Source organism: Stenella coeruleoalba, assembly GCF_951394435.1.
Source record: "Stenella coeruleoalba genome assembly, chromosome: 6".
Lineage (NCBI taxonomy): Eukaryota > Metazoa > Chordata > Mammalia > Artiodactyla > Delphinidae > Stenella > Stenella coeruleoalba.
This window is the reverse complement of record NC_137151.1, coordinates 76546505-76571095: the sequence shown is the minus strand read 5'-3', so window position 1 is coordinate 76571095 and position 24591 is coordinate 76546505. Positions and strand designations below refer to the sequence as shown.

The following is a 24591-nucleotide window of genomic DNA, read 5'->3' as shown; positions in this document are numbered from 1 at the left end:
TAACTTTCTTTTGAAAGTGCAGCTGCCCAGCAGCCCCCTGTTGATGTCTTTGTGAAGTGGAGTGATCTGAATCTGGTTCTTTCTGCTTCCAGAGCCCAAAACACTGTCTAAACACACGTTTTGATTTCTTCTACTCCTTCCAACTAGTAGTTCAGATTACTCTCTATCCTTTTCCCCTATATTATTTTTCTTCATAATCACCTAATACTACTTTATATATATTGTACATTCATTGAAAAAAATCAGTGCGTATCCTCTGTCTCCAGAAGGTAACCTCCCTGAGGCCAAGGACTTGATAAACTTTGTTCATTGTCCTAGTATATTGTGGTCAGGTTTCAGTCATCTTGTCCGTCTGTTGTTCCGGATCAGTCATCTTATTTAACTTTTACAATATCTCTTAAAAAATTACTGTTCTTGGATAATTTGCGTCAGTGTATAGTCACATTTCACCTGCAAGATGAAAGGAAGAAATAGACTATTACTTCAAAATTTCTCCTAAGTAAAAATAGCATTCAGCTACAAGATAATTTTAAGGCTAATTTTGTTTTGGATTCGAAAAGCTTTACCAAAGTAAGCTTTGGAATAAAAGCGAGACTTGATAAACTGATTCTCAGCATAAATATTTCTTCCTAATATCCTTAATTATTTTTAATGTGTGCTTGTAAGACATTTTATTATTTTGCTTTTTAAGGTTGCAACTACTTGCTGAAGTTATAGATGAGTGATCAGCACACAATCATTTACGATAACCTAAATTTATTAATATTAAATATTTCATTTTCTTGTAGCTTTCTTCTGAATAGAATTTAATAGAGAGAGGTTTTATTCATGTGAATGTTAACGGCATTTGAATAAGCTGTGGGAGAATTACAATGTAATGCTGCTGGATACAGAATGATTCTTTTAGACACCAAGACTGATCATTTTTAACAATATCTAAAAGCATTGTAGGAAAAGCTTGAACCATGCTGGCCCCAGGGACAGACAGGCATGAAAGATTAATGTAATCTTGCATATAATGATGCACATTCTTACACAAAAACATCCATCTGCAGTGTCACGTCAGTCAGCAGAAATCTTTGATGGGTGGGTACAGCTGGGCTGTCTCTTCTGGCAAAGCTGCCCTAGAAAATGCTAAATGTGGTTGGGATGCTTGGTGCCATCTGCAGTGTGCCAGTTTATCCTGTCTTCTCTGGCATTTGCAACACCGCATAGGGCATCATGACTGTAGAGGCAGCAATAGGGAGTGACAGATTCATTTCCTCAGAGAATCTGGGCTCTGGTGGGCCTGTGTGCCACCCTTCTTGGCGTTGGGTCTGTTATCCTTGGTGTTGGCTTTGCCTCACATTTTCACATCCAACTCCTCCTCTTTTTAGTCTAGCAGTTCCAGACACACATTCTTCTAGTATGTAAATCTTACACTAACCTTTCAACTAATTTATTCATGTAAGGTTGCCAAAGTGATTTAACATTGACTATTTGGTGCCAGCTAATATGCCTTATTTTCAAAATACTGCTGCTCCTAGGCTTCTGATTTAAAGGAAATGTGTCTTATTTAGGGAACACTAAACAGACAGGCACCAAGATAAATTATCTAATGGGATATCCCCAAATGACTTATGTAGTTGGAACAAATATATGACCCTCTTTTACATAAAGCTGTAAAACATAACAGGCAAGTAACACTTAATCCTCTTTCCCATGATTAAAATATAAATATTCAAGAATAAATGTTGTTTTACGACCTGACCATATGTTTAGCGTATTATTTTGCCAAACCAAGTTTAAAAGTGTAGATCATTTGTTTAAAACTTTCATCTTTTTCTGTGTTGTTTTTTTTCTCATATAGTAACAGAATATGAAGGGCATGCCGTGTCACTGCTAAAAGAATGTGAACTACAGGGATTTGATGGGTAGGTTGTATTATTAATCTATAAATGTCATATGGCTTATGTTATTAAATGTTTTCATTAGTTTTTAGCCGCATATTTGAGACTTACAATTTTTAAATGTTTGTGATGTATGTAATTAGGCTGTAGTTCATTTGTATCTGTGTAATAACAGTGCTGATAATGTACTACGGCATAGTCATCCACCTTGCAGGACCGGGCATAGGAAAGCAAAAGGAGGGATATAAATGTAAGTCCTGAGAAATCACAGTGTATCACCTTACTCTTACCTAATGTGTATACATTTGCCTCTGTAGTCCTTAATTCTTGGCTTTAACCCTGTGAGTATATAGAAAAGCATTGATGGAACATATTGTATTGATTGTATGATATAACTATACTATGATCATTTTTTGCAAATTTATTGATAGTATTAATAGCTACCCACTGGTTAATTTGGATATGATTGACTGAGTGTAAATATTCTGTAAAAACAAATATATATTTTTCAGGATGAAAAAATATGCTAATTTTACTTACCTTCTCTAATTTAGTAGCTACCAAATAAGTATGTTATTCACAGTAGGCATTAGAAACTGTTGTTTGCAATACATTGCTGGTGTGTGTAGAAATTGTTCACTGGCATGCAAACATTAGAAACAAGGCAAGTGACATATACTTTAATTGACATTTTTAAAATTTAGGTGAATCCATTTGCTAAAGTGATGGATTGATGTACAAGACTAAAAACATATTCTTTTAGGGAAGATTTTTTTTGCAAGGGTGGATATTTCAGAGTTTTAAAAGGTGGCAGGTATGTGAATTGTTTGTGTAACGTGGTAATGGACAGGGGGGCAACAATACACTCACAATATCAGGAAGGGCATTTGGGTTTTTCAACTGAAATGAAAGGCTTTGCTCTTCCCGAAAAATTAGTAGAATGTGTTAGAGAGGAAAGTGCTGCAATCAGAATTAGTAGGGTTGTTTTTCAGAAGTGCTTAATATTTGTTGGTGTGAAAAGTATTATTGGATGAAGAAGAAAGTTTGGTAAGTAAAACATAATTTTTCAAAAAGGAATTTATATTTCTGAATTTTATTTTATTTTTTTATACAGCAGATTCTTATTAGTCATCCATTTTATACACATCAGTGTATACATGTCAATCCCAATTGCCCAATTCATCACACCACCACCACCCCACCCCCCGCCACTTTCCCCCCTTGGTGTCCATACGTTTGTTCTCTACATCTGTGTCTCTATTTCTGCCCTGCAAACCAGTTCATCTGTACCATTTTTCTAGGTTCCACATATATGCTTTAATATACGATATTTGTTTTTCTCTTTCTGACTTACTTCACTCTGTATGACAGTCTCTAGATCCATCCACATCTCTACAAATGACCCAATTTCGTTCCTTTTTATGGCTGAGTAATATTCCATTGTGTATATGTACCACATCTTCCTTATCCATTCGTCTGTCGATGGGCATTTAGGTTGATTCCATGTCCTGGATATTGTAAATAGTGCTGCAATGAACACTGGGATGCATGTGTCTATTTGAATTATGGTTTTCTCTGGGTATATGCCCAATAGTGGGATTGCTGGGTCGTACGGTAATTCTATTTTTAGTTTTTTAAGGAACCTCCGTACTGTTCTCCGTAGTGACTGTATCAATTTACATTCCCACCGACAGTGCAAGAGGGTTCCCTTTTCTCCACACCCTCTCGAGCATTTGAATTTAATTGAGGGGAGCAAATCTAGATGGCAATGTTGTATAAATACTGAGCATGAAGAATATGAGGTAGGAGATTACTTCAGAGCTTTATACTTAGAGCTAGACAGATTGATTAATAGGCTACATTTAGGAAATTATCTTGCAAGTAGACAATTTAGGAAAAGTAATCGGGGGAATCATGCCTACCAGCTACCTACCTTAATATGCTGCATAGTCCTGAAGCACAGCTTGTGAGTATATAAGAGATGTTGCATTGCAAATAAGTCCTTGCTTCGAAACGTGATTATATAAATAATAACAGGTATTTGTAGGTATTAGACCTGGTCTTGCCTGTCCACGTTATGAAATGTTCTGATAAATGTGGTATCTATAACTAAGTTCCATTGGTAATTAACTATGCAAGGATCAAGAAGAACTTTGCAGAATGATGAAAGACTATAGCACAACAAGTAATGTTTTTCTCTTTACCTGAACATACTTAATTCTTGTTTATTCCACATGGCAGGTGCTGTTATTTTGCAGTGTGGCAGTGCAAGATATATAGATCCTTTAGTTATTAACTACATTTTTTTAAACCAAGTAGTTTGGCCTAACCATTATGTCAATTGAGTTCCAGTGAGTTCACTGTTTCTAAACTCTATAGCAGGGGCCCCCACCCCCCGGGCTGAGGACCGGTCTGGTCTGTGGCCTGTTAGGAACTGGGCCATATGGCAAGAGGTGAGCAGTGGGCAAAGGGAGTGCAGCTTCATCTGCCGCTTCCCATCCCCGCCATCGTTTGCATTACCGCCTGAACCCATCCCACCTCCACTGCCCACCGTCCGTGGAAAAATTGTCTTCCACCGAACAGGTCCCTGGTGCCAGAAAGGTTGGGGACCGCTGCTCTACAGCATGCTGAATTAATTAGAACTTATAATAATTTAAAATTTCTATTGCAAGTTGTCTCATATTTCTAAGATCCTTTAAATAGCTTATTTATTTATTTATTTGAGCCCAGTCTTTCTAGTTAGGAGACGAAGTGGTGGTTGGGATAACTATCTTAATAAAATAGTAATTTTAAGTCACTCTACTTAGAATTACATAGAGAAGTATACGTATGAGGAGAACAATGGAAACAGTTTCTGTAGGCACTTCCAAAGAACAATTCTCTAACAAGTAGAGTTGTTTGAAAGTGGAAGACACTACATTCATGAGTTCCCTGTTCCTGAATCTGTTCAAAGAGTGGCTATAGGAGGACTTTTTCAGAAATTGATACAAAAGACTCAAGGTCGGGATAAGCTAACCCCAGGATTCTATGGTATTTTGATGAAAGAGGAGCTCAACTTAAGCCTGAAGCATCTCTGCCTGACTCTAGTGGAGCTGTTGGTAGGGAGTGACTAGGAAATCATCTAAAGCTTTTTAGACACAGACCAGACAGAGAGTTTTAAGATCCAAGAGAAATTCTATGTGTATTTTTCAGTAAAGCAAAATGATTAGTAAATAATGTTTAAGAAGATTATTTGTTAAGTTTTTGGAGTTTTTTTAATGAGTTGCATATGTTTCTATGAAGACATATTGTGACATATTCCTAATGCCAACAGGAACAGTGTATCAGTTCTCATGACAGCTTGTGTGCAGCTCCAGTGTGTTCTAGCAAATACTCTCAGATTCACTGCTAGAGCTTGCAGGAGCGTCCGTTTCCATATTGACCCCTCTTTACACTGGGCATGAATAGGAAGTTTTGTAAAGGCAAAGAAAGGTGTAATATTGGGTGCATAGACTTGAAGCGGTAACAGCTGGATTTATGAATGTGAAAATTATTAAGCTAATCTGTAGCTCTTATGCAATTATACATATACTAATATTTTCCTCTTTTATTTCACAGCATTTTTAAATTTTAATTTGTTGAATTATAGTTTTTTCCTTCTTTTAATTTCACGAGAATCTAGACATTATTTGGCTTGCACTAACATTTTATCACCACCATATCTGTATTACTAAATAAGGTTAAAAAAAAGTATCTCTTTTCAAAAAAATTTTAAGTCAAAAATGCAATAATAAACATTTCAATAATGATATGGGTTGATAGACAAATACACAAACAGCAATTTAAAAATTTTCCTGTCACTTTTTAAAAAAGAGAAGTAAGATATTAGCCCCCAGTTGTACTTTTCTAGACAGAAAAGCTCTACTTTGGGTCATGGCAAGAAAGAGTTTGCTAATTCTGAAAACACAAGGTGTACCACTTGTAAAGGTTTATGTTTTAGGGTAGCTCTTAAGTGTGATTAAATTAACTCATTATAAAAAGTTTATTTTTTGCCTTTTCTTGTAATATCTAGACTCTTGTGATATGTTTGTATTAAACATATTCCCTAGGTTGAGTAACTGTATCTTGAGATGATCTCAGTGATCTAGTAGTTGTCAAGATAAATAAATATATTCCTTTCTCACTTATTTAATTCCACAGTGATTCTACTGGTAAACTGATTTCCAAAATAATAAAACTCTCATAAGGCTATTTTCATTAGGTTTTATATATAAGAAAGGAGTCTAATATATCAAATAGTAGTGTAGTTTCTAAGGCCAAATTGTCTTGGTTCAAAATCTCATTCCATAGCTTACTATAGTATGACCTTGGAAAAGTCGCTTAATCTTTTTATGTCTTAGTTTCCTAATCTGTAAATTGGGAGTAAAAGTATCTATTGCATACAGTTATTTTTCAAATTTAAAAAGTTAACACATGGAGAGTGCTGACAACAGTGTCTGGTACATAGTAATTGTTCACTAAATGTTACTTTATTGTTATAATTATCACTTGTTATAGTTTCAAAATATTTAACACAGAATGTGTTATAAATTTATTTATTTATTTTTGGCTGTGTTGGGTCTTCGTTTCTGTGCGAGGGCCTTCTCTAGTTGCGGCGAGCGGGGGCCACTCTTCATCGCGGTGCACGGGCCTCTCACTACCTCGGCCTCTTTTGTTGCAGAGCACAGGCTCCAGACGCGCAGGCTCAGTAGTTGTGGCTCACGGGCCCAGTTGCTCCGCGGCATGTGGGATCTTCCCAGACCAGGGCTCCAACCCATGTCCCCTGCATTGGAAGGCAGACTCTCAACCACTGCGCCACCAGGGAAGCCCCAGAATGTGTTATGACAAAATTGCAAAGGTTTTTGTAGCAGAGCATGTTCATAGAAAGGCCATTTCTACTAACTCTAGCAATGAGTTAACATGTGCTATAACTGGATGCACGATTCCAGGGTTCAAGTGTTGACATACTATATGGAAGAGGCAAGTTCTTTGTACTAAGTTAGATGCTGTGTTGGAAGACTTTACGGGTCCCTTTTAGGCCACATACACTTCGGTTGGTAGACAGGCATGGAACTGAAAGTTATAATTAAGTTCACAGAACGTTTGGAAATCTGCTCATAGAGGTTTTTGAAATCATACAGATAAGGTTCAAATGAAACCTTGGCTTCCCCATATATAAGGATGAGGCTAACGCTTACTTTACAGAATTCTGGGAATTTAACAGAAAAGAGCCAATGTATTACCTGATGTGAAGTTGGTCCTCGGCAGGTATAATCACTTTTCTCTGAATCAGTGACCACACTGATGGCCCCTGGAATCGGTTCAGACAAAATAACACCCCCAGCCAAAAATGACCTGGGTCGTATCTCATATCCTGGAGTTTCTTCTAATTAGGATAGACCTGGATCGCCCAGGCTATGTGCAGCCCTAGTGCTGAACCCCACCTAGGTGCCGGGGCTGGAAGGCTGAGAGGTAGAAGGGGTTGATGCAAAAAGTATTCTCAGCCTCTGGATTCACCAACTTCTGGAGCTTCCTAAACTTAGGGAACCAGGACCCCCTGCTGATTATGGCCCACAGGCTGTTTTGTTTGGCACATACAATTTTTAAATATATTGAATGCTAGTTGTGAGTGTTTGTAAGTTAGGAGACTGTCCCCAAAATCAGGACCAGTGGCTTCCCTAGAGAAATCAGAAGATGTGGTCCTCGAAAGCCTACCTCCTGGATGATGGGAGTGGGCTGGTGCTGAGAAGCTGCCTGTTCTTTAGACTGAGCAGACTCTTCTGCTCCTGCTGGGCCTTGGAGGCCTTGGGGTGTGACCCCTGCTCTCAGTAACACAAAATCTTTTCCTTTTGGGTAAATTGATGTGATTTTGATACTTAAGATTATTTTGCATCTTTTATTTTTTATTTTTTTTGCGGTACGCGGGCCTCTCACTGTTGTGGCCTCTCCCGTTGCAGAGCACAGGCTCCGGACGCGCAGACTCAGCGGCCATGGCTCACGGGCCCAGCCGCTCCGCGGCATGTGGGATCTTCCCGGACCAGGGCACGAACCCGTGTCCCCTGCATCGGCAGGCGGACTCTCAACCACTGCGCCACCAGGGAAGCCCCTATTTTGCATCTTTTAAACATGAATGATTATGACAAAACTTCTGATACCTTGTATGACTTTCATGGATTCCCACCCCATCACTCCTGTAGTGTACATATGGTGAGGTTTTAAAAAAAATATTAGTAGTACTGACTAGGGTCAAAGGGTAGTAACACTAATTTTAAAAGTGCCATATCGCAGTAATGTCCAGGAGATGAAAACTAGTTCAGGTTTGCAATTAACATTTACATACTAATGATAATTAGCAGTTCCTTAAATTAAAGCCTCATATTTTACATGATTTTTATTGCTGTCTGTCTTTTCAGAACTATATTGAAAATTAGCAGGATTTTATGACTTTGGCTTGTGTTAGTTAAATGAATTGCAACGACTATTATTAACATAAACAAGATGAGGATAATATGCTTTGGGATATTAACTGAGCAAAATTCAGGTCAGATGTGAATTAACATGTTCAAGTGTTTAATGCCTCTTAACCCATTTAAAAATATTTTGCCTACGGGGTATCATCTAGGTATGATATTTGTGAAGTAAACTTTATCAGAGCAGTGCTAATGTCTTCTTATCCATTGACACATGTTGAAGTGTTTGAAGGTGTGAGTAATCACACGCACAGAATATATAAAATTAATATTGGGTTGGCCAAAAAGTTCGTTCGGGTTTTTCCATAAGATGTTACGAAAACTTTTTGGCCAACCCAATATTTTAAAGTCAAAATTTCACAAATTATCACCAATTGTTTTGATGTTGTTCATTCTTTGACTTAATTTCTTCTTTTCTAGTGTGGTCTGTGTTGGTGGAGATGGATCTGCCAGTGAAGTAGCCCATGCTTTGCTTCTTAGTGCCCAGAAGAATGCCGGGGTGGAAACAGACAGCATCCTGACTCCTGTCCGAGCCCAGCTTCCACTTGGTGTGATACCAGCAGGCAAGGGAGGGGCCATGGATTTGCCAAATGGAACCCCTCGCCTATCTTCCCCTGGTTTACTTCCTAACCTAGGCAGTGTCACACAGAGTTAAACGCACAGACTTTGAGTTTGAAAGACCCACGCTTGGCATCTCCACTAGCATATGTGAGACTCTGGCCAAGTTATTTAATTTCTTTGAGCCTTATTTTTCTAATTCATAAAAGAGAGATAACACACATGACACTCACTTTATTACAAGGTTATTATAGTATTAAATTAGATAGTATACGTGCAGGGTTTAATACATAGTTAAGCAAACAATAAATGGGACCGTTATTCTACCTTCCCACATAAAGGTCTAATGATCACACAGTCCCAGATGTGAAATTTTGAAACAGGGCCATTCCAGTCAAGCTGTTTATAATTTCTTGGGGGGGGTAAAATGTGGTAACTCAATTCCCGTAGTTGAAGTGTAAACAGATAAGCTTGAATATGCCAAAAGGATTCATCCTGACTGCTGTACCTCCAGCAGCTAGAACAGAATGTGATACAGTGAACACTCGATAAAGTCTAAGTGAATAAATGGAAAGAAGACATTACAGAGCAAGTAACACTTGAATTGCACCTAAAAATAGGTATGACAATTTTTTTTCTGGCCTGAAAGATGGGAATGAGTTATTTTCTTGGCTACGAAAATAATAAATGGCAAGGCAAAATCCAGGAATGTTGAGGAATAGAAAACAGGCCATTTGTTTCGTAGTACTGGTGTCAAAACAGGTCCACATCATGGTGGCTCTTGGATGCCACAGGAAGGGGTCTGAATTGCAGTTGATGATCAGTAGGGAACAATGGGAGGTTTAGAGCAAGGGAGCAACCTGCTGGGAGCCTCTTCTAGGAAGATTCCTGATTAGGGGAAGGGAGGAAAAGGAAGTGGAGGTCAGAGCCAGGGAGAGCAGCCAGAGCAACACTGGGATCCAGAGAAGACAAAAGTATCTTTTGCAGGTTTATTATATGAGTCCCTCCTCTCAAATTATTATTGAAACAAACAGTAGTGAAGGAAAGTGACTTTTTTTTCCACTTTAGAACATCACATGTTATTATCTCTACAAGAAAAGTGGAAACAATTACAGTTGACCCTTGAACAATTTACAGTTGGCCCTCCTTTCCTCTGCATCCTCGAATTCAACCATCCGGAGACCATGAAGTACTGTAGTAATTACAACTGAAAAATATCCATGTCTAAGTGGACCCACTCAGTTCAAACCTGTGTTCAAGGGTCAACTGTATTCTTTCCCATGAAAATAGAAGACACATGGTTACACATGGTTGAAAAAAAAGCAACATTCTATCCATTTGATGACCAGAGTCATTTAGTATGAATTTCAGTATATTTAGTATTGTTAATTGACAAAGAGCAAAAGACACACCAATGCCCTTCTAGAGAAAAAAGTCTTTCATAAAAATAAGAATTTAAAAGGAGAGGGATATTGGGGTATATCCTGATGATTGTAAAAACCTGTTAAGAAAAATCTGTGAGAAAGACCCCCTTAGGTACAAGAGAACAAAATGCATCAACTCAAAACGATGCATTTGGGCTGCACTCTGACCTTTCTGTGTCACTTTAGAAGTGCCGTCTGTAATGGTGGAAATTTCCCAACATTTCCTTCTGTACAGAGTGGATGTGCTTAGGTCACTGTTTCTCTTCCTTAGTACTTACACCCCTGAAGTCACTCATTCACTGCTCTGCATCAAAAGTGGAAAGATGGGTGTCCCCATGGATCTTCATTTGACATAAAGTGAATAGCTAGCTAGAAAAACTGGTGGTTATGCTTACATTTTTAATATGTAACTCAGATGTTATAAAGGAACAGCATTGAGTTTTATTATCATTATACTTTTTAAGCATATTTCTGATTTTGAAAGCATTTTTTAGATACAGTGGATATGTAGAAATGCCATTGGAACACTTTTTGTTTAGAAGATACAGCCTGTTGCCAAAACTTTAGTGGTTGTATAGAGTTCTAGCTTGTGGATTCCATCTAATAGGAGGAGGAAGTCATGTGCAGGATGTATTTAATATGAGGACTCTATGTCTGGTCAGGGCTTTGATAATGAATGGGAACAGGAGCTAGGCAGGAAGTTTCTAAGCTAACGCAGAAGAGAGTCTGCCTTTGAAGCCATTTGCCTCCTGGAGAGAGACACCCAGAGGGAGAGTGTTTAGTAAATTACTCCACTGAGCCAACAGACTAAGCCGCTGAATTATGGTCAGACTCAGATGGATCAGATGTGGGGAAGCCTGTATTTGAACTGCTGGCCATTAGCAACGGTGTTTGTTGCTATGGGAACTGGTGCTAAGGAACTATACAGAGAGATTCCGATTAAGGGGATGAGGGGGAGGATAGGGAAAAAAGCCAGAGAGGACATAAAAATAAAAAAGCAATCCAGTTGTTGTAAAACAAGGCTCAATCCACATACTGATGCCTGGGAACCATATATTTCTATAGCATTCACATAAATAAATTCATGCTTTCCAATTAATTTGAGGAGAATAAAATATTGCCAAGGGACTGTTAATTTCTGTGATATTTCAGGCAAAGAACCAAAGTGTAGGTGCAGTTTTCATGAGAATTTTAGATATGCTTGACTAGGAAGTCATTACATCACATTTATCTGTTTGGATGTGGGAGACATTAATGGCCTTATGAATATTCATGATGTCTGGTTAATTAAGTTAATTGTTCTGCAGAAGTGCTTGCACTTCCAAGGACAATTTTTTTTTCTTTTTGCCTCTGTAGTTTCTGCCTGGTTCTTCTACCAGTCATGCTTTACATGAGCTGCTACTTCTGTCCTTACTCATTGGATGTGGCACATTTTAGCAGGTTTGGGGTGGCGGTGGTGAGCAGAGTTGCTGGTAGTGTTAAGAAAAATAACTTTTCAGGCTAATTAAAATGTTTACCTTGAGGTAGAACATTTATAGCTTTTTGAGAATGCTAAAATTACATAGTTTTTATTTATGTGAGCAGCATGTTCTTTTGGCATGTAGATATCTTTTTGGTTGGATCCCATTTTGTTTCTGGAAATTGTACTCTTTTAGATTATTCAAACAAAAATATGGAGCAATCTATAGTTTTATAATTTTACATCTACTTTCTTCATGAACTCTCCTTTTAAATTCAGAGTGTTAAAAACGTTCTTAAGGATTAAGGTACAGGTCAAGCAGAGTAGAAGATGACTGAGATGATTTTCTGATTTCTGGTCATGTCTGTCATCACTGCCAAGTTCAGTGGAATTAAAGAAAAGTGGCAAAGTTGCAAAGCCTGAGAAGACATAGAAATAAAAAAGCAATGAAATAAAAATTCTAAGAGGATTTGTACTTTGGCATACTTAGCATACTTCAAACTCACAGGGAATGAATGGTCTTTATTTTCTTGAGCCATGATATGTGTCATTCTCTATTGCACATGACAACATTACATTTTGTTTTTTAATAGTCTTTCTAGAGGAATGCTTTTATGGTCTACTCTTAATTAACCATGGTAATGGAGGAAATGTGTTTCATGGAGTACTGTAATCCATCGATAATCTTAAATATCTCACTCTAATTATGCGGCCTCCTCCAAAACCTTTACCATAAATCCGATTGGGAAGCAAAATTGATTTGTTTTTGCTTTTTCCCCCCCACCCATTCCAAGTTAATTAGTATTAGACAGCCAAAGGGCAGGCTGTAGAGGGTCAAAGAATAACTGGAAAAACCTAGGTAATTGACTCCTGGTAAAGATCCACTGAGGAACCGGTTTCTGGATCACTTTTTCTCAGACCTTAGGGTGCATACAAATCACCTGGAGAACTTGCTAAGACACGGGCACGGGGGCCCCACTCCCAGATACTCCCTTTCCATTGGTTGGAGGTGGAACCCAGAAATTTCCCGTTTTTTGTTTTTTTTTTTTTTGCGGTACGCGGGCCTCTCACTGTCGTGGCCTCTCCCGTTGCGGAGCACAGGCTCCGGACGCGCAGGCTCAGCGGCCGTGGCTCACGGGCCCAGCCGCTCCGCGACATGTGGGATCTTCCCGGACCGGGGCACGAACCCGTGTCCCCTGCATCGGCAGGCAGACTCTCAACCACTGCGCCACCAGGGAAGCCCCAGAAATTTCCCTTTTTAACAAGCTCGCAAGTAATGTTGATGCCGCTGATCCTCGAACCATACGTTCTGGAGGAGGGCCTCTCCATATGCATAACCTGAGGATCTTATAAAATGCAGACTATGCCTCCTTAGGTCTGGAGTGGGGCCTGAGAGTCAAGAGTGTAATAAACATGGAGGTGTGGCCATTGCTGCTGGGCTGTGGGACATATTCTGAGTAACAAGGGTCAGAACATAAAGTACTGTTTGATGAATCAGTTAAAACCAGTTTACCAATTGGTTAAGGGGGACATTTCTTTGCATTGGTTTCACTAGAGGTCTGGAAATCATGAATGCTTAGATAGGTACCTCACGATGACTATTGTTTTAATGACAGTCTTGCTTGATAATGGCTTCATTGACTCAGCTTCTCCAGATGAGCAGCCCAAGCATAATACATCTGTTCAAAGTGACACAAACCGAAGAGATTACATATGACCACACAGGAAAGGTCCTGATTAGCTAGCCTTTGCATTGATAGCGATTGTACACAGTACATCCATGCTTTCACAGTTCTTGGCTGTTACTGGACTTAAATCAAGAAAAATGTAGCTTCTTAATTTTAAATGCTTTTTACCTCCTGGGAATGGCAGTGGCTAGCTGGTATTTTCCCCTTCGAAACCAGGCCTTTACCCGAAGATCTCAGACACACACAAATGTTACAGGGGCCTGACTTGAGAAAGCTCTTTCTCTTTGTAGGCTGGTGGGAAAAATTCATGTGGATCTTAAATAATCTTAGTGATTATGGAAAACAGAAACCTATAATGTCTCAATACAGATTCTCAAACTATGGCAAATACCATGGGATGAAGAGTTTTCTTCATCTGGGGTACCATTTTTCAGATAATAAAGGGATCTCCATTTGGTTGAGAGCTTTAAAATGTATTTAAAGCATATCTTTTGTACTTTATAGTGATTCTATACTTTTTTCTTAGTTATTATTTGGCTTTTTTGTGTTTATGCATTTGTCTGCTTTCCAGAGCCATCCTTCTGCTGTTGGTGCGCATTTTGGTAAAGAAGCCCGTTTATTAAAGTTGAATGGAGCAGATTTTGATATAACTAGCACTTTTTCAGGTAGAAAACAGACATTCATGATGGAAGAAGCTGTGAGCAAGTAGATACTATAACTTGTTTCCTAATTTTTAAGTTATTTAAAGATTAAATAATAATTGAGTAGCCATTCAGTGTGCATCTATGATGTGAACAAAAACTTATACACTTATACACTTCCACTTAATTTTTCATTTGAACATTACATAGTGACATCTCTATAAAGTAGGAGCAAATGGTTAATTTAAAATGTTTGCTATACTGATCATACATGTTTTAAATTTGATTTGGCAGGATCTACTAATGTATTGGCACATTCTCTTCATGGAATTTCTCATGTGGTAACTGCAACTTTGCACATTATAATGGGTAAGAATTCTTCCAAAGAAGTTTATGTTTTATAAGGAAGTTTCTATTTATATAAGGAAGGCTATTTTATATCCTTCAGGCTTGTCTAAGACAGATTCTTTATCTCTCAAAGCAGGGAAATGTCTGACTAAAAACCAAAAGTCAGTTAGGCAAAGCTTCACTATTGTGACTGCTGATTTTTTCAGAATACAGGTGCTCTAAAGAGTAGTAAGTGAAGTTTTACTATAATCTTGATAGAAAATAATAGAATAATGTTCAAGATCACAATTTGATAACCAGGTCAAGAAAATCCATGCATACTGATGAAATATATCAGGTACTGTTGTTTGACTACCAAAACTCTAGGACTAGTTATTAAAAGAAAAAAAAAAGCACAAGAAAAAAACTTTTAGCCAGTGTACTTCCACTAGACCTTTTATTATCTCAACTGATATAAAGCATGTAAGCTCTAACAAATGCAAATCTGTTAAATCTGAGTTTACTCTGCACATGTACTTCAACTTCACTTCCTCAGCCATGCTTTGTTTAAAATAGCAGTAAGCTGCACCATTTACCACTTTGTGTCTCTTCCCTTGGTACCTGAAAACGTTATAAATGGGGCTTCCCTGGTGGCGCAGTGGTTGAGAGTCCGCCTGCCGATGCAGGGGACACGGGTTCGTGCCCCGGTCCGGGAAGATCCCACATGCCGCGGAGCGGCTGGGCCCGTGAGCCATGGCCGCTGAGCCTGCGCTCCGCAACGGGAGAGGCCACACAGTGAGAGGCCCGTGTACCGCAAAAAAAAAAAAAAAAAGTTATAAATGGCAATTGCAGTAATTGTAGGTAGTGAGAGTGGAAGAGAAAATAGGATATTATGGTATAAAGTAGCCTGACATCTTCTTCTTCTCTGAGTAAATAACTATGCTCTCCTATGTTTGCCATTTTGACACCTGGCTCTACTTACTTGCTGACTGACTAATGCTCAATATAACATTCAAGGGCACATACAACCGGTCGATGTCTGCACCTTCAGCACCACTGGCAAGTTTCTTCGCTTTGGGTTCTCAGCTATGTTTGGCTTTGGTGGAAGAGCTTTGGCTCTGGCAGAAAAACATCGATGGATGTCCCCTAACCAACGTATGGATTTTGCTGTCATTAAGGCACTGGCAAAACTTAAGTAAGTCTTTTTTTCTTAACCCCCAAATTTCATATCCCAGAGTCAATGAGTGCTAATAACAAATTTCATTATATTTTAGGCCAGAGGAATGTGAAATATCATTTTTACCAGTTAACGACCCTCAGGATTTAGGAGAAAGGTAAGTGAACAGCTCAAAGTAATACAGGAGTCTGTATCTTTCTTTGAAGCATAAAACTGTTTGATATAAACAGTTTATTAGACTTGTGATCTTTGGTTGTTCTTCTATCGTATTAGTGAAGAATATAGAATCATGGGGTCCTACAGATGCTATTAGGCCACGTAGTTTGGCATCTGTCTTCAGAAACAACTATTCACTCCATCCATCCATCCATCCGTCCATTCAATATCTGTTTATTAAAGTACCTGCTGTATGCCAGACACCTTGGATAAAATATGCCTACAAACAAACGAACAAAATCCATAGTTTCTGCCCTCATGAGAATTTCTAATGTGGAACAAAAATATTACTCAAAGCCACACAAAGGAAGTGCTCTAGTCTTAAAAGAAATTTTGAAAATCATTGTTACTGATGAATCAATGAATCAACAACTAATGCAGTGACAGAATTGTTCACATATTTTTACTTACTGCTGAATCTAATATATATAATGTTGGGTTCTCTAATCATCTCATGTTTAATAGATGCTATTTCTTCGTGTGTGATGTGATGTTTCTTTGTCTTGTTTTCTTACTTTTAGGAGGGCACAGGGATCTCTGAAATCTGGTGAGTATGAAGTTACCTCCTTGAGAACTGAGCAGGGCTCTATTGACATTTTGATCTGGTGGGGGAAAGTAACCAATCCCTTCCGTTACCTTTAGACTGTAATGATCAGTGGCAAATGATCCAGGGTCAGTTCTTGAATGTCAGCATTATGGCAATTCCATGCCTGTGTTCAGTGGCACCTAGAGGCTTGGCACCTAATACCAGGTTAGTAAGCGTTTTTATTGAATCATTGATACTTTTCATTCATTCATTTATTTATTTTTGGCTGAGTTGGGTCTTTGTTGCTGCGCGCGGGCTTTCTCTAGTTGCGGTGAGCGGGGGCTACTCTTCGTTGGGGTGTGCAGGCTTCTCTTGTACGCAGGTTTCAGCAGTTGTGGCTCGTGGGCTCTAGAGCGCAGTCTCAGTAGTTGTGGTGCACGGGCTTAGTTGCTCTGCAGCATGTGGGATCTTCCCGGGCCAGGGCTCGAACCCATGTCCCCTGCATTGATAGGCAGATTCTTAACCACTGTGCCACCAGGGAAGCCCCATTGAAACTTTTCTATAAACCACATTTATCTTTCAGAATACCCTGCTAACTCTTGGCTAACTAGAATATTATCAAGAGGTCATTTCTGAGTTGATTTTAAGGGATTTGTCTTCAGAGTAGGCTGAGAGTAACTGTTATGCTGGAAAAATGATAATTTACTCTGATTTTTTAATATCACTGAGGCTAAAATAATATTCCTTGGGTTTTATTGACATGATCTTATTGTGTTATTTTATGTCTACTTTGCTTTATTTATTTATTTACCAGTCATTGAGAATATTATATTTAATTCTGGTATTCCTTATGCACACCTCTGCCTTTCGATTTTAGTGCAGACGTATACAGCCTTAGCAGGAATAGCATGTATGTGTGTATGATACTTTGAGTCAAAGGAAACATTTTAGTTATATTTAGTGTGAATTGTGGTACATCGGAATCTACTGCCCACATTTTCATGAGACATTTTATATATCATTTTATCCACAAGCTATAGCTATTCCATCTCTTGCACATCCTTTTCATGTAGTTGTCCATCATTGGTCTGAAAATATATTTCTCTTGCGTTTCTGTAGAGCATAGAAGAAAGGTGATGAATGTTGTGTAATGTCGTCACCGCTAGATTTTCCCCAGAAGTGAAATAAAAGAATGACTTATGTATGTACTTTGGCAATTCATAACATCATTTTAATGATTAGTTTCAACTTCCCTGCAAAATATTTAATCTGAAGGATTAACAATTGGTAAAGGGATTGATTTAAAATGTTTTCCTTGGCAATTGATAGGAAGGTAAGAAAGAGGGAAATATCCAAAGTTAGAGAAGAAGAGAAAATTTTTTTTTTTTTTTTTTGCGGTACGCGGGCCTCTCACTGTCGTGGCCTCTCCCGTTGCGGAGCACAGGCTCCGGACGCGCAGGCTCAGCGGCCATGGCTCACGGGCCCAGCCGCTCTGCGGCATGTGGGATCTTCCCGGACTGGGGCACGAACCTGTGTCCCCTGCATCAGTAGGCAGACTCTCAACCACTGCGCCACCAGGGAAGCCCGAGAAACTATTTTAAAAATCAGATGTCAGAGTCTCATTAATTATCTCTAGTGCTGGAGCTTGTGTGGTTTAGAAATTGAGGCTGATTGTTTCCTCCCCATACCCTCAGAAACCCTAGATAGCTGTGCATCTCCCTAGTGTAGTTTCCCCCATGAAAAGTGAAGATCTGGCTGGCTGACTAGAGCTGCATTCTCCAGGACTCGACACAATGCTGCTCTAACCCTACGCCATCTCTGACTCTCGTGTTTGCTCGAGGACCTTCCTGGGAAGTAGTCCTGCTCTCCTGGGAGCAGTAGATTCATGCCTCCTTCCAAGCTGCTCCAGTCATTTTCCAGCTGGCCTGGAATTCCACTGCTTACTCTCCAGGTTCCATCTGCATTGATGAATTTTTCAGAGGAGGATGATTAGTTAGAGATGTCTTCTGTGGATTGTAAGCAAACATGCCATTTTTTTAAAGGCCTTTACATCAGAGCCTCAGCTGACCAAGGTATTCAAAAATTTAGCTTCTGGATGATTCAGCGAAATTGCAAAGGAGTTTCAACTTCCATCTTTATTTATTTTTTCACAGGAAAGTATAATTTACTTCAAAATACCTCAGTGTGAGTTGCTGATAGGAACTAATTTTTTTATATTCGAATTTTTCTAAGATTATATGCATTAATGTATGGAAAATATTTAGAACAGTGCCAGGCACATAGCTTGTGTTTCAATTACTGATAAGTATTGAAACGTAGACACGTGAAATGCTTTTCATGTTTACCAGTAATTAAATTTACTAAGTAATTAAAAAAAATCAAGAATGCACAAAACACTAATGTTTTGGTACTATTTTTTTTTTTACGTCTTTATTGGAGTATAATTGCTTTACAATGGTGTGTCAGTTTCTGCTTTATAACAAAGTGAATCAGCTATACATATACATATGTTCCCATATCTCTTCCCTCTTGCGTCTCCCTCCCTCCCACCCTCCCTATCCCACCCCTCTAGGTGGTCACAAAGCACAGAGCTGATCTCCCTGTGTTATACGGCTGCTTCCCACTAGCTGTCTATTTTACATTTGGTAGTGTATATATGTCCATGCCACTCTCTCACTTTGTCACAGATTACCCTTCCCACTCCCCATATCCTCAAGTCCATTCTCTAGTAGGTCTGCATCTTTATTCCTGTCTTACCCCTAGGCTCTTCATGATATTATTTTTTCTTAGATTCCATATATATGTGTTAGCGTACGGTATTTGTCTTTCTCTTTCTGACTTACTTCACTGTGTATGACAGACTCTAGGTCCATCCACCTCACTACAAATAACTCATTTTCATTTCTTTTTATGGCTGAGTAATATTCCATTGTATATATGTGCCACATCTTCTTTATCCATTCATCTGTCGATGGACACTTAGGTTGCTTCCATGTCCTGGCTATTGTAAATAGAGCTGCAGTGAACATTTTGGTACATGACTCTTTTTGAATTATGGTTTTCTCAGGGTATATGCCCAGTTGTGGGATTGCTGGGTCATATGGTAGTTCTATTTGTAGTTTTTAAAGGAACCTCCATACTGTTCTCCATAGTGGCTGTACCAATTCACATTCCCACCAGCAGTGTAAGAGTGTTCCCTTTTCTCCACACGCTCTCCAGCATTTATTGCTTCTAGATTTTTTGCTGTTTTGGTACTGTTTATTTCCAGTTGGGAAGAGGTGACATAATGCGTAAAAGGAATGGTGGACCCTGGATTAAGCGCTCTGGTTCCAGTGATTATTTTGTTTTTCTCTGTCTTTGAACCAATCACTTAAACTTCGGGGCTTCTTTTCCTTCTACGTAAACTGAGTGAATGACTGGGTAATCTCCAAGGTCCCTTACAGCTCTAACCTGAGCTTCCATAAGATTTAAAGAGCTCTTTTTTATGTCGTCATTGTTATTCTTGGAATAACTTTATATTTGCACTGAAACTGAGCCTAGAAGTCATTTGCGCATATTTCTGCAAACTGCCTTCTAAAGCTAGATGCATCTGTGAGTGGCTTTTTGGCACTAAATCACACCTCTAAATTTGCAGCCTCTTATATTGAACTGAAGAGTTATGCAAGATTAAAATGTTCAGTCATTTAACTGAACATGTGTGGTAGCATTTGTTCACTCCAGTTCATCCATCCAAGAGCCTCTGATTTATTTGGTTTCCTATGTCACTTAGACCTGCCCATAAATAAATATTTAAATCACACTTTAGATTTTAAAAAGTGTTGAACTAGTTGTTAGACCATTTGTATTTATTAACTATCGTACAACACATCTTTAAAAAAATACATGGTTTCACACTTAGAATCCCTAAGTAAGTACATTGGATTTCAAATTATGTCTTGATATGTGAATAGGATGCATGATGATTCATTTTTTAAGAAGTGCTTGGTGTCAGTGCTTGGTGAGAAGGAAATCAGTCAGTCGTTTAATAAAACTAATTTGAAAGGCTGTTTCATTTAAAAGACAGCACAGCAAGATATGATTCAATAATTTTAGGTAAATTTAATGTGATGGTGATTTATCTAGCTTGCCTATAACTTCTAGTAAACATTATTTGTTAGGAGGAATGATACAGAGTAGTTTCTGATGTACTCTCTTAATAAATATTTTAATGTTAAATACAAATATTTAATTTCAGATTAAATAATGGAAGCATGGCTCTTATAATTTCACGAAACACTTCTCGACCAGAATTTATAAAACACCTGAAAAGATATGCAAGTGTTAAAAACCAGGTACAGTAAACCATTGAGATTACCTGTGTGCAAAGCAATTAATCATGGGGAGAGAGATGCTGCCGGAGTTGACACCGAGTCCTGCCTTGTAAGAAAGCTTTATTTTCTTCTGAATGCATTAACCTTTCTTTTTTTCAATTTGTTCTTCAAATTCTGAAAAGTATCCACCAGTATTAATACGGATTGGCCTTTTTGAATTGTGGGTTGGTGGTTATACACATTTATGTGTGTGTGTGCAAAGAGAAAATAGAAAATGTAGTGTTACATTGAAATGTGAAGTAAATTAAGGATACAATGACATACTCAGCTGTTCTTCAGAATGAAGAGTAGTGAAATCTGAGATTTTTAGCCTTCTTGATTTTATGGCAGCAGACTCCCTCTAAAGTTATGGCCTTTGGATTTTCCTGTTGTTTAAGATCAGCCTACTTACATTGATTGAAATAGATTTGCAGAAACATATTTTAAAATACACTACTTTTATATAGATGTTATTTATTTTATTCTAAACTTAGGATATGTGGTGGTATTTGTAGAGACAGATAAAACTGTATTTCCGTTCTTAAGGGATTTGTTTTAAAGAGAAGCGATGACTGTTATAAGCCATATTCTTTGGGCAGACATTCTGAGCCGGTTATTAGGAAACTGATCCAGAAATATGTGAATTTCTGAAATTATGAATCTTGAAGTACAGAGTATGCATGTAAAACCCTACAGTCTCATACCTTCTTCCAGGTATAAAATTGTGCCTGGATGTAGTTGGGGGAGAACAAATGGGGGAAGGAGAGTAAATCCAGCCGGTGACCAGCAGCTGTATCTTTCTTACATAGGTAGCCACTGCAAGGCTGTCATTTTTGCTTCTTTATAATTTTAAACTTTCTCAGGCAGGCTTCATGAAGTTTCAGTTCTCCTCTGCCTACTACATTATTTGATCAATGTTTATTGAGCAACCAGTTGAATGAAATGTTTAGGAAATTATGTCATAAAATTATATACAGGCCTATTTTCTTTAAATATAAATCTCTAAGGAGACAAAGTGGAAAAAAGCTGATATAATGTAGGTTGTAAGACTAATAACTATGTGTTTGGGAAAATAGTGATTTATTGATTTTTAAAGGAATGTATGCCTTTTCAGATGTTGCTAATTTTGTTTGCAACTTTACTATTTTTCTTAATCCAAAGCAATACATGTTCATTGGTTTTTCTGTAAGTCAGAAAATAGAAACAAGATAACAATATATATAAAAAGCTCTCAAAATTCTATATTCCAAGAGATAATGAGTGCCATTATGTTGGTATAAACTTTTCCTATTCTTTTTCTATTAAATACATATGAGAACTTAAAGGAGTAATAACCCCAAGGTACTGACCCTGAGAAGCTGTATATTTATTTTAGGGAGGCACGATTGCACAGATTACTTACAGAAGTTCTCTTTTGGAATTGCCTAAGGGGCAAATGTCTTAGGTAATTTTTGTAGACATCCTTTTTTCATTATGAAAGTAGCTTTCTTCTGACTTTAAAAGTAATAGATGCTTACTATAAAAAATAAAGACAAAGACATAGTAGTGAATGTAATTCTGTATCTATAGGAAAGTAAAGGTTTTCAAAAGAAGACCATGTTATGCAAGACATAACCATTTTTCTCAGGTACTCAACCAGTCATATCTTGCTTTTGATACAAAAAAACTATTGCCTGTGTGTGTGTGTGTGGTGGGGGGTGTTCATTAGGCTTAACTGATTGGCTCAGCTCTTTCCAAAAATTCAAGTCCATGCTACTGCTCTGTAGTATTTTGCAAAGAAATTCTAAACTGTTTTGCATAATAGTATATAGTAAGAATAATTGGATTGATTCCCAAGGTGACTGCTTTCAAGCAATGTTAATCTGATACATTTGTTAAAAAATCACAGACATACATATACACATATACATGTGTATGTGTAGTCTCTTTCCTTCATGGTGACATGTTCAAAAATATAAACTTATATAAATTATGTACTATTATAAAGACCAGATAAATATAAGATTATATAATCCACTCTCAATTAGTAGCAGTTCTGGTATCCAAGAAGGGAAATGCGGCACTTCAGCCTAAGGAGAGCAACAGTCTAGGTCTCTGAACCATCTTTCCAGGTTGAACTGAATGTTCGCGTATCTGAACAATTGTAGAATGTACTGAAAACCATCATTTGTAGGTGACGCATCTTGCGTTTCCCATCTCTGTGTGAAATAGATAGAGGTAAAAATTACTCTTCAAGTCTTTTCAACTCCATCCTGTAGCTGGCCTTTGTTTCCTCTGTTCATATTGAAAACATTCCTATGTTTGCTTTGACCCACATTTTTGTTTAGGGGGTTTAAAAACCCTTGTTATTCCCCAGGGATTTGTTTGCAACCTTCTTCTCATGATACCTTTTCCTGGGTGATCTCACTGCTTCCCATTGCTTGAACCACTATCTGAACTTTGCACACTACCAAGGGTTCTCTCTTCCTTTCTGATTTGCAGGACCACTGTGCCTTCCTGTGTGCTGAGAAGGTTATAAAACTCACAGGCATCTTGAGTCCAGCACGTCCACTACTTACCTTATCGCCCTCTTCCTTGATGGTGCTCCTTCTGTGTTTCCCTACAAAGGGCAATGGTACCACTCTCTACCCATCCTGGAGTTACTCTGGATCCCTCTCCCTCATTCCTCACAACCAGTCCACCAATTAATTCAAACCTTAATCCCTTCTTGCTTCCGATAGCCTCCTTCTGATCTTTCTTTTCTCTGGTCTTCCACACTGCATTCTAGAGGGATTTTTCTAAAATACATATCTGATTTATCTCCTGCCTAATTCTTCAGTGTGTTATTGTCATCAGAATGACATCAAATTTCCTCAGTGTGGAATACAAGGCCCCTTGTATTCTAGCCCTTGCCTGTGTCACAGCCTCGCTTCTTGCCATCCTCCACCAGATTTCTCGTGCTTTGGTCATTGAATTCGTTTTCTCGGGCTGCCATAACAAATACCACAGACTGGGTAGGTTTGGTTTCTCCCAAGACCTGTCTCCTTGGTTTACAGATGGCTGCCTTCTGGCTGTGTCCTCACTTGATCTTTTCTCTGTGCATGCACATTCCTGGGGTCTCTCTGTGTGTCCCAATTTCCTCCTTTTATAAGGACACCAGTCATATTGGATTGGGGCCTACCCTAAAAGACTCATTTAACTTAATCACCTTTTAAAGACCTAATCTCCAAATATGGTTACATTCTGAGGTACAGGGAGTTAGGACTTCAACATATAAATTGGGGAGAGGGGGGACACAATTCAGCCCATAACACCATATGTGTCTATGTTTTAAAATCAAATATAGGCATTAATATACTCTGAAAAATAAATGCCAAAATACCAGTGTTGCCATCAGTATCACACTATGCTTGATCATGGCATATCTCTGTATTCTTGCAAACGTGGTTTCCTCTCTCCAGAGCTTCTCTTTACCTCCAGGCTAATTCTTCTGTGTTAAGACTCAGCTCAAGAGGGCAATTCACCCAATATCCTGAGCCTGTTTGCCTCTTCTCATTTCTCTGTGCTTATACCATCATGGCACTTATATATATATCACAACTTTAATTGTTAACTTCCCTTCCTCATGCCCCAAACACACCCCCACACGTGATATCACGCTCTTGGCTTCCCTAAGTCCCATCTAACAATGTCTGTGGCTTCCTAGGTAATAAATGTGCATGCATGGATGAATGGAGCTTCATTTTGTGAAGTGTGCACATGAAAACTGACGATGTAAGACAATAGACTTACTGGTGATGGCCATCAGTTCCTGAGACTCCTTGGCTTTAGCTGCATGGCTCAAGTCTCTGACCCCTTCATCACATGACA

General features: G+C 38.4%; 1 protein-coding gene across 1 annotated transcript in view; it reads left to right on the top strand.

Moving 5' to 3' along the window:
• CERKL (CERK like autophagy regulator) overlaps positions 1-24591 on the top strand; it is a 147211-nt gene that overhangs the window by 118246 nt on the left and 4374 nt on the right. The window contains exons 4-11 of the mRNA XM_079924121.1: positions 1850-1913; positions 8798-8940; positions 14442-14516; positions 15492-15669; positions 15749-15808; positions 16389-16414; positions 16510-16618; positions 20628-20724. Of these exons, the coding sequence (XP_079780247.1) occupies positions 1850-1913; positions 8798-8940; positions 14442-14516; positions 15492-15669; positions 15749-15808; positions 16389-16414; positions 16510-16618; positions 20628-20724 (752 nt within the window). The remainder of the gene's footprint in view (positions 1-1849; positions 1914-8797; positions 8941-14441; positions 14517-15491; positions 15670-15748; positions 15809-16388; positions 16415-16509; positions 16619-20627; positions 20725-24591) is intronic.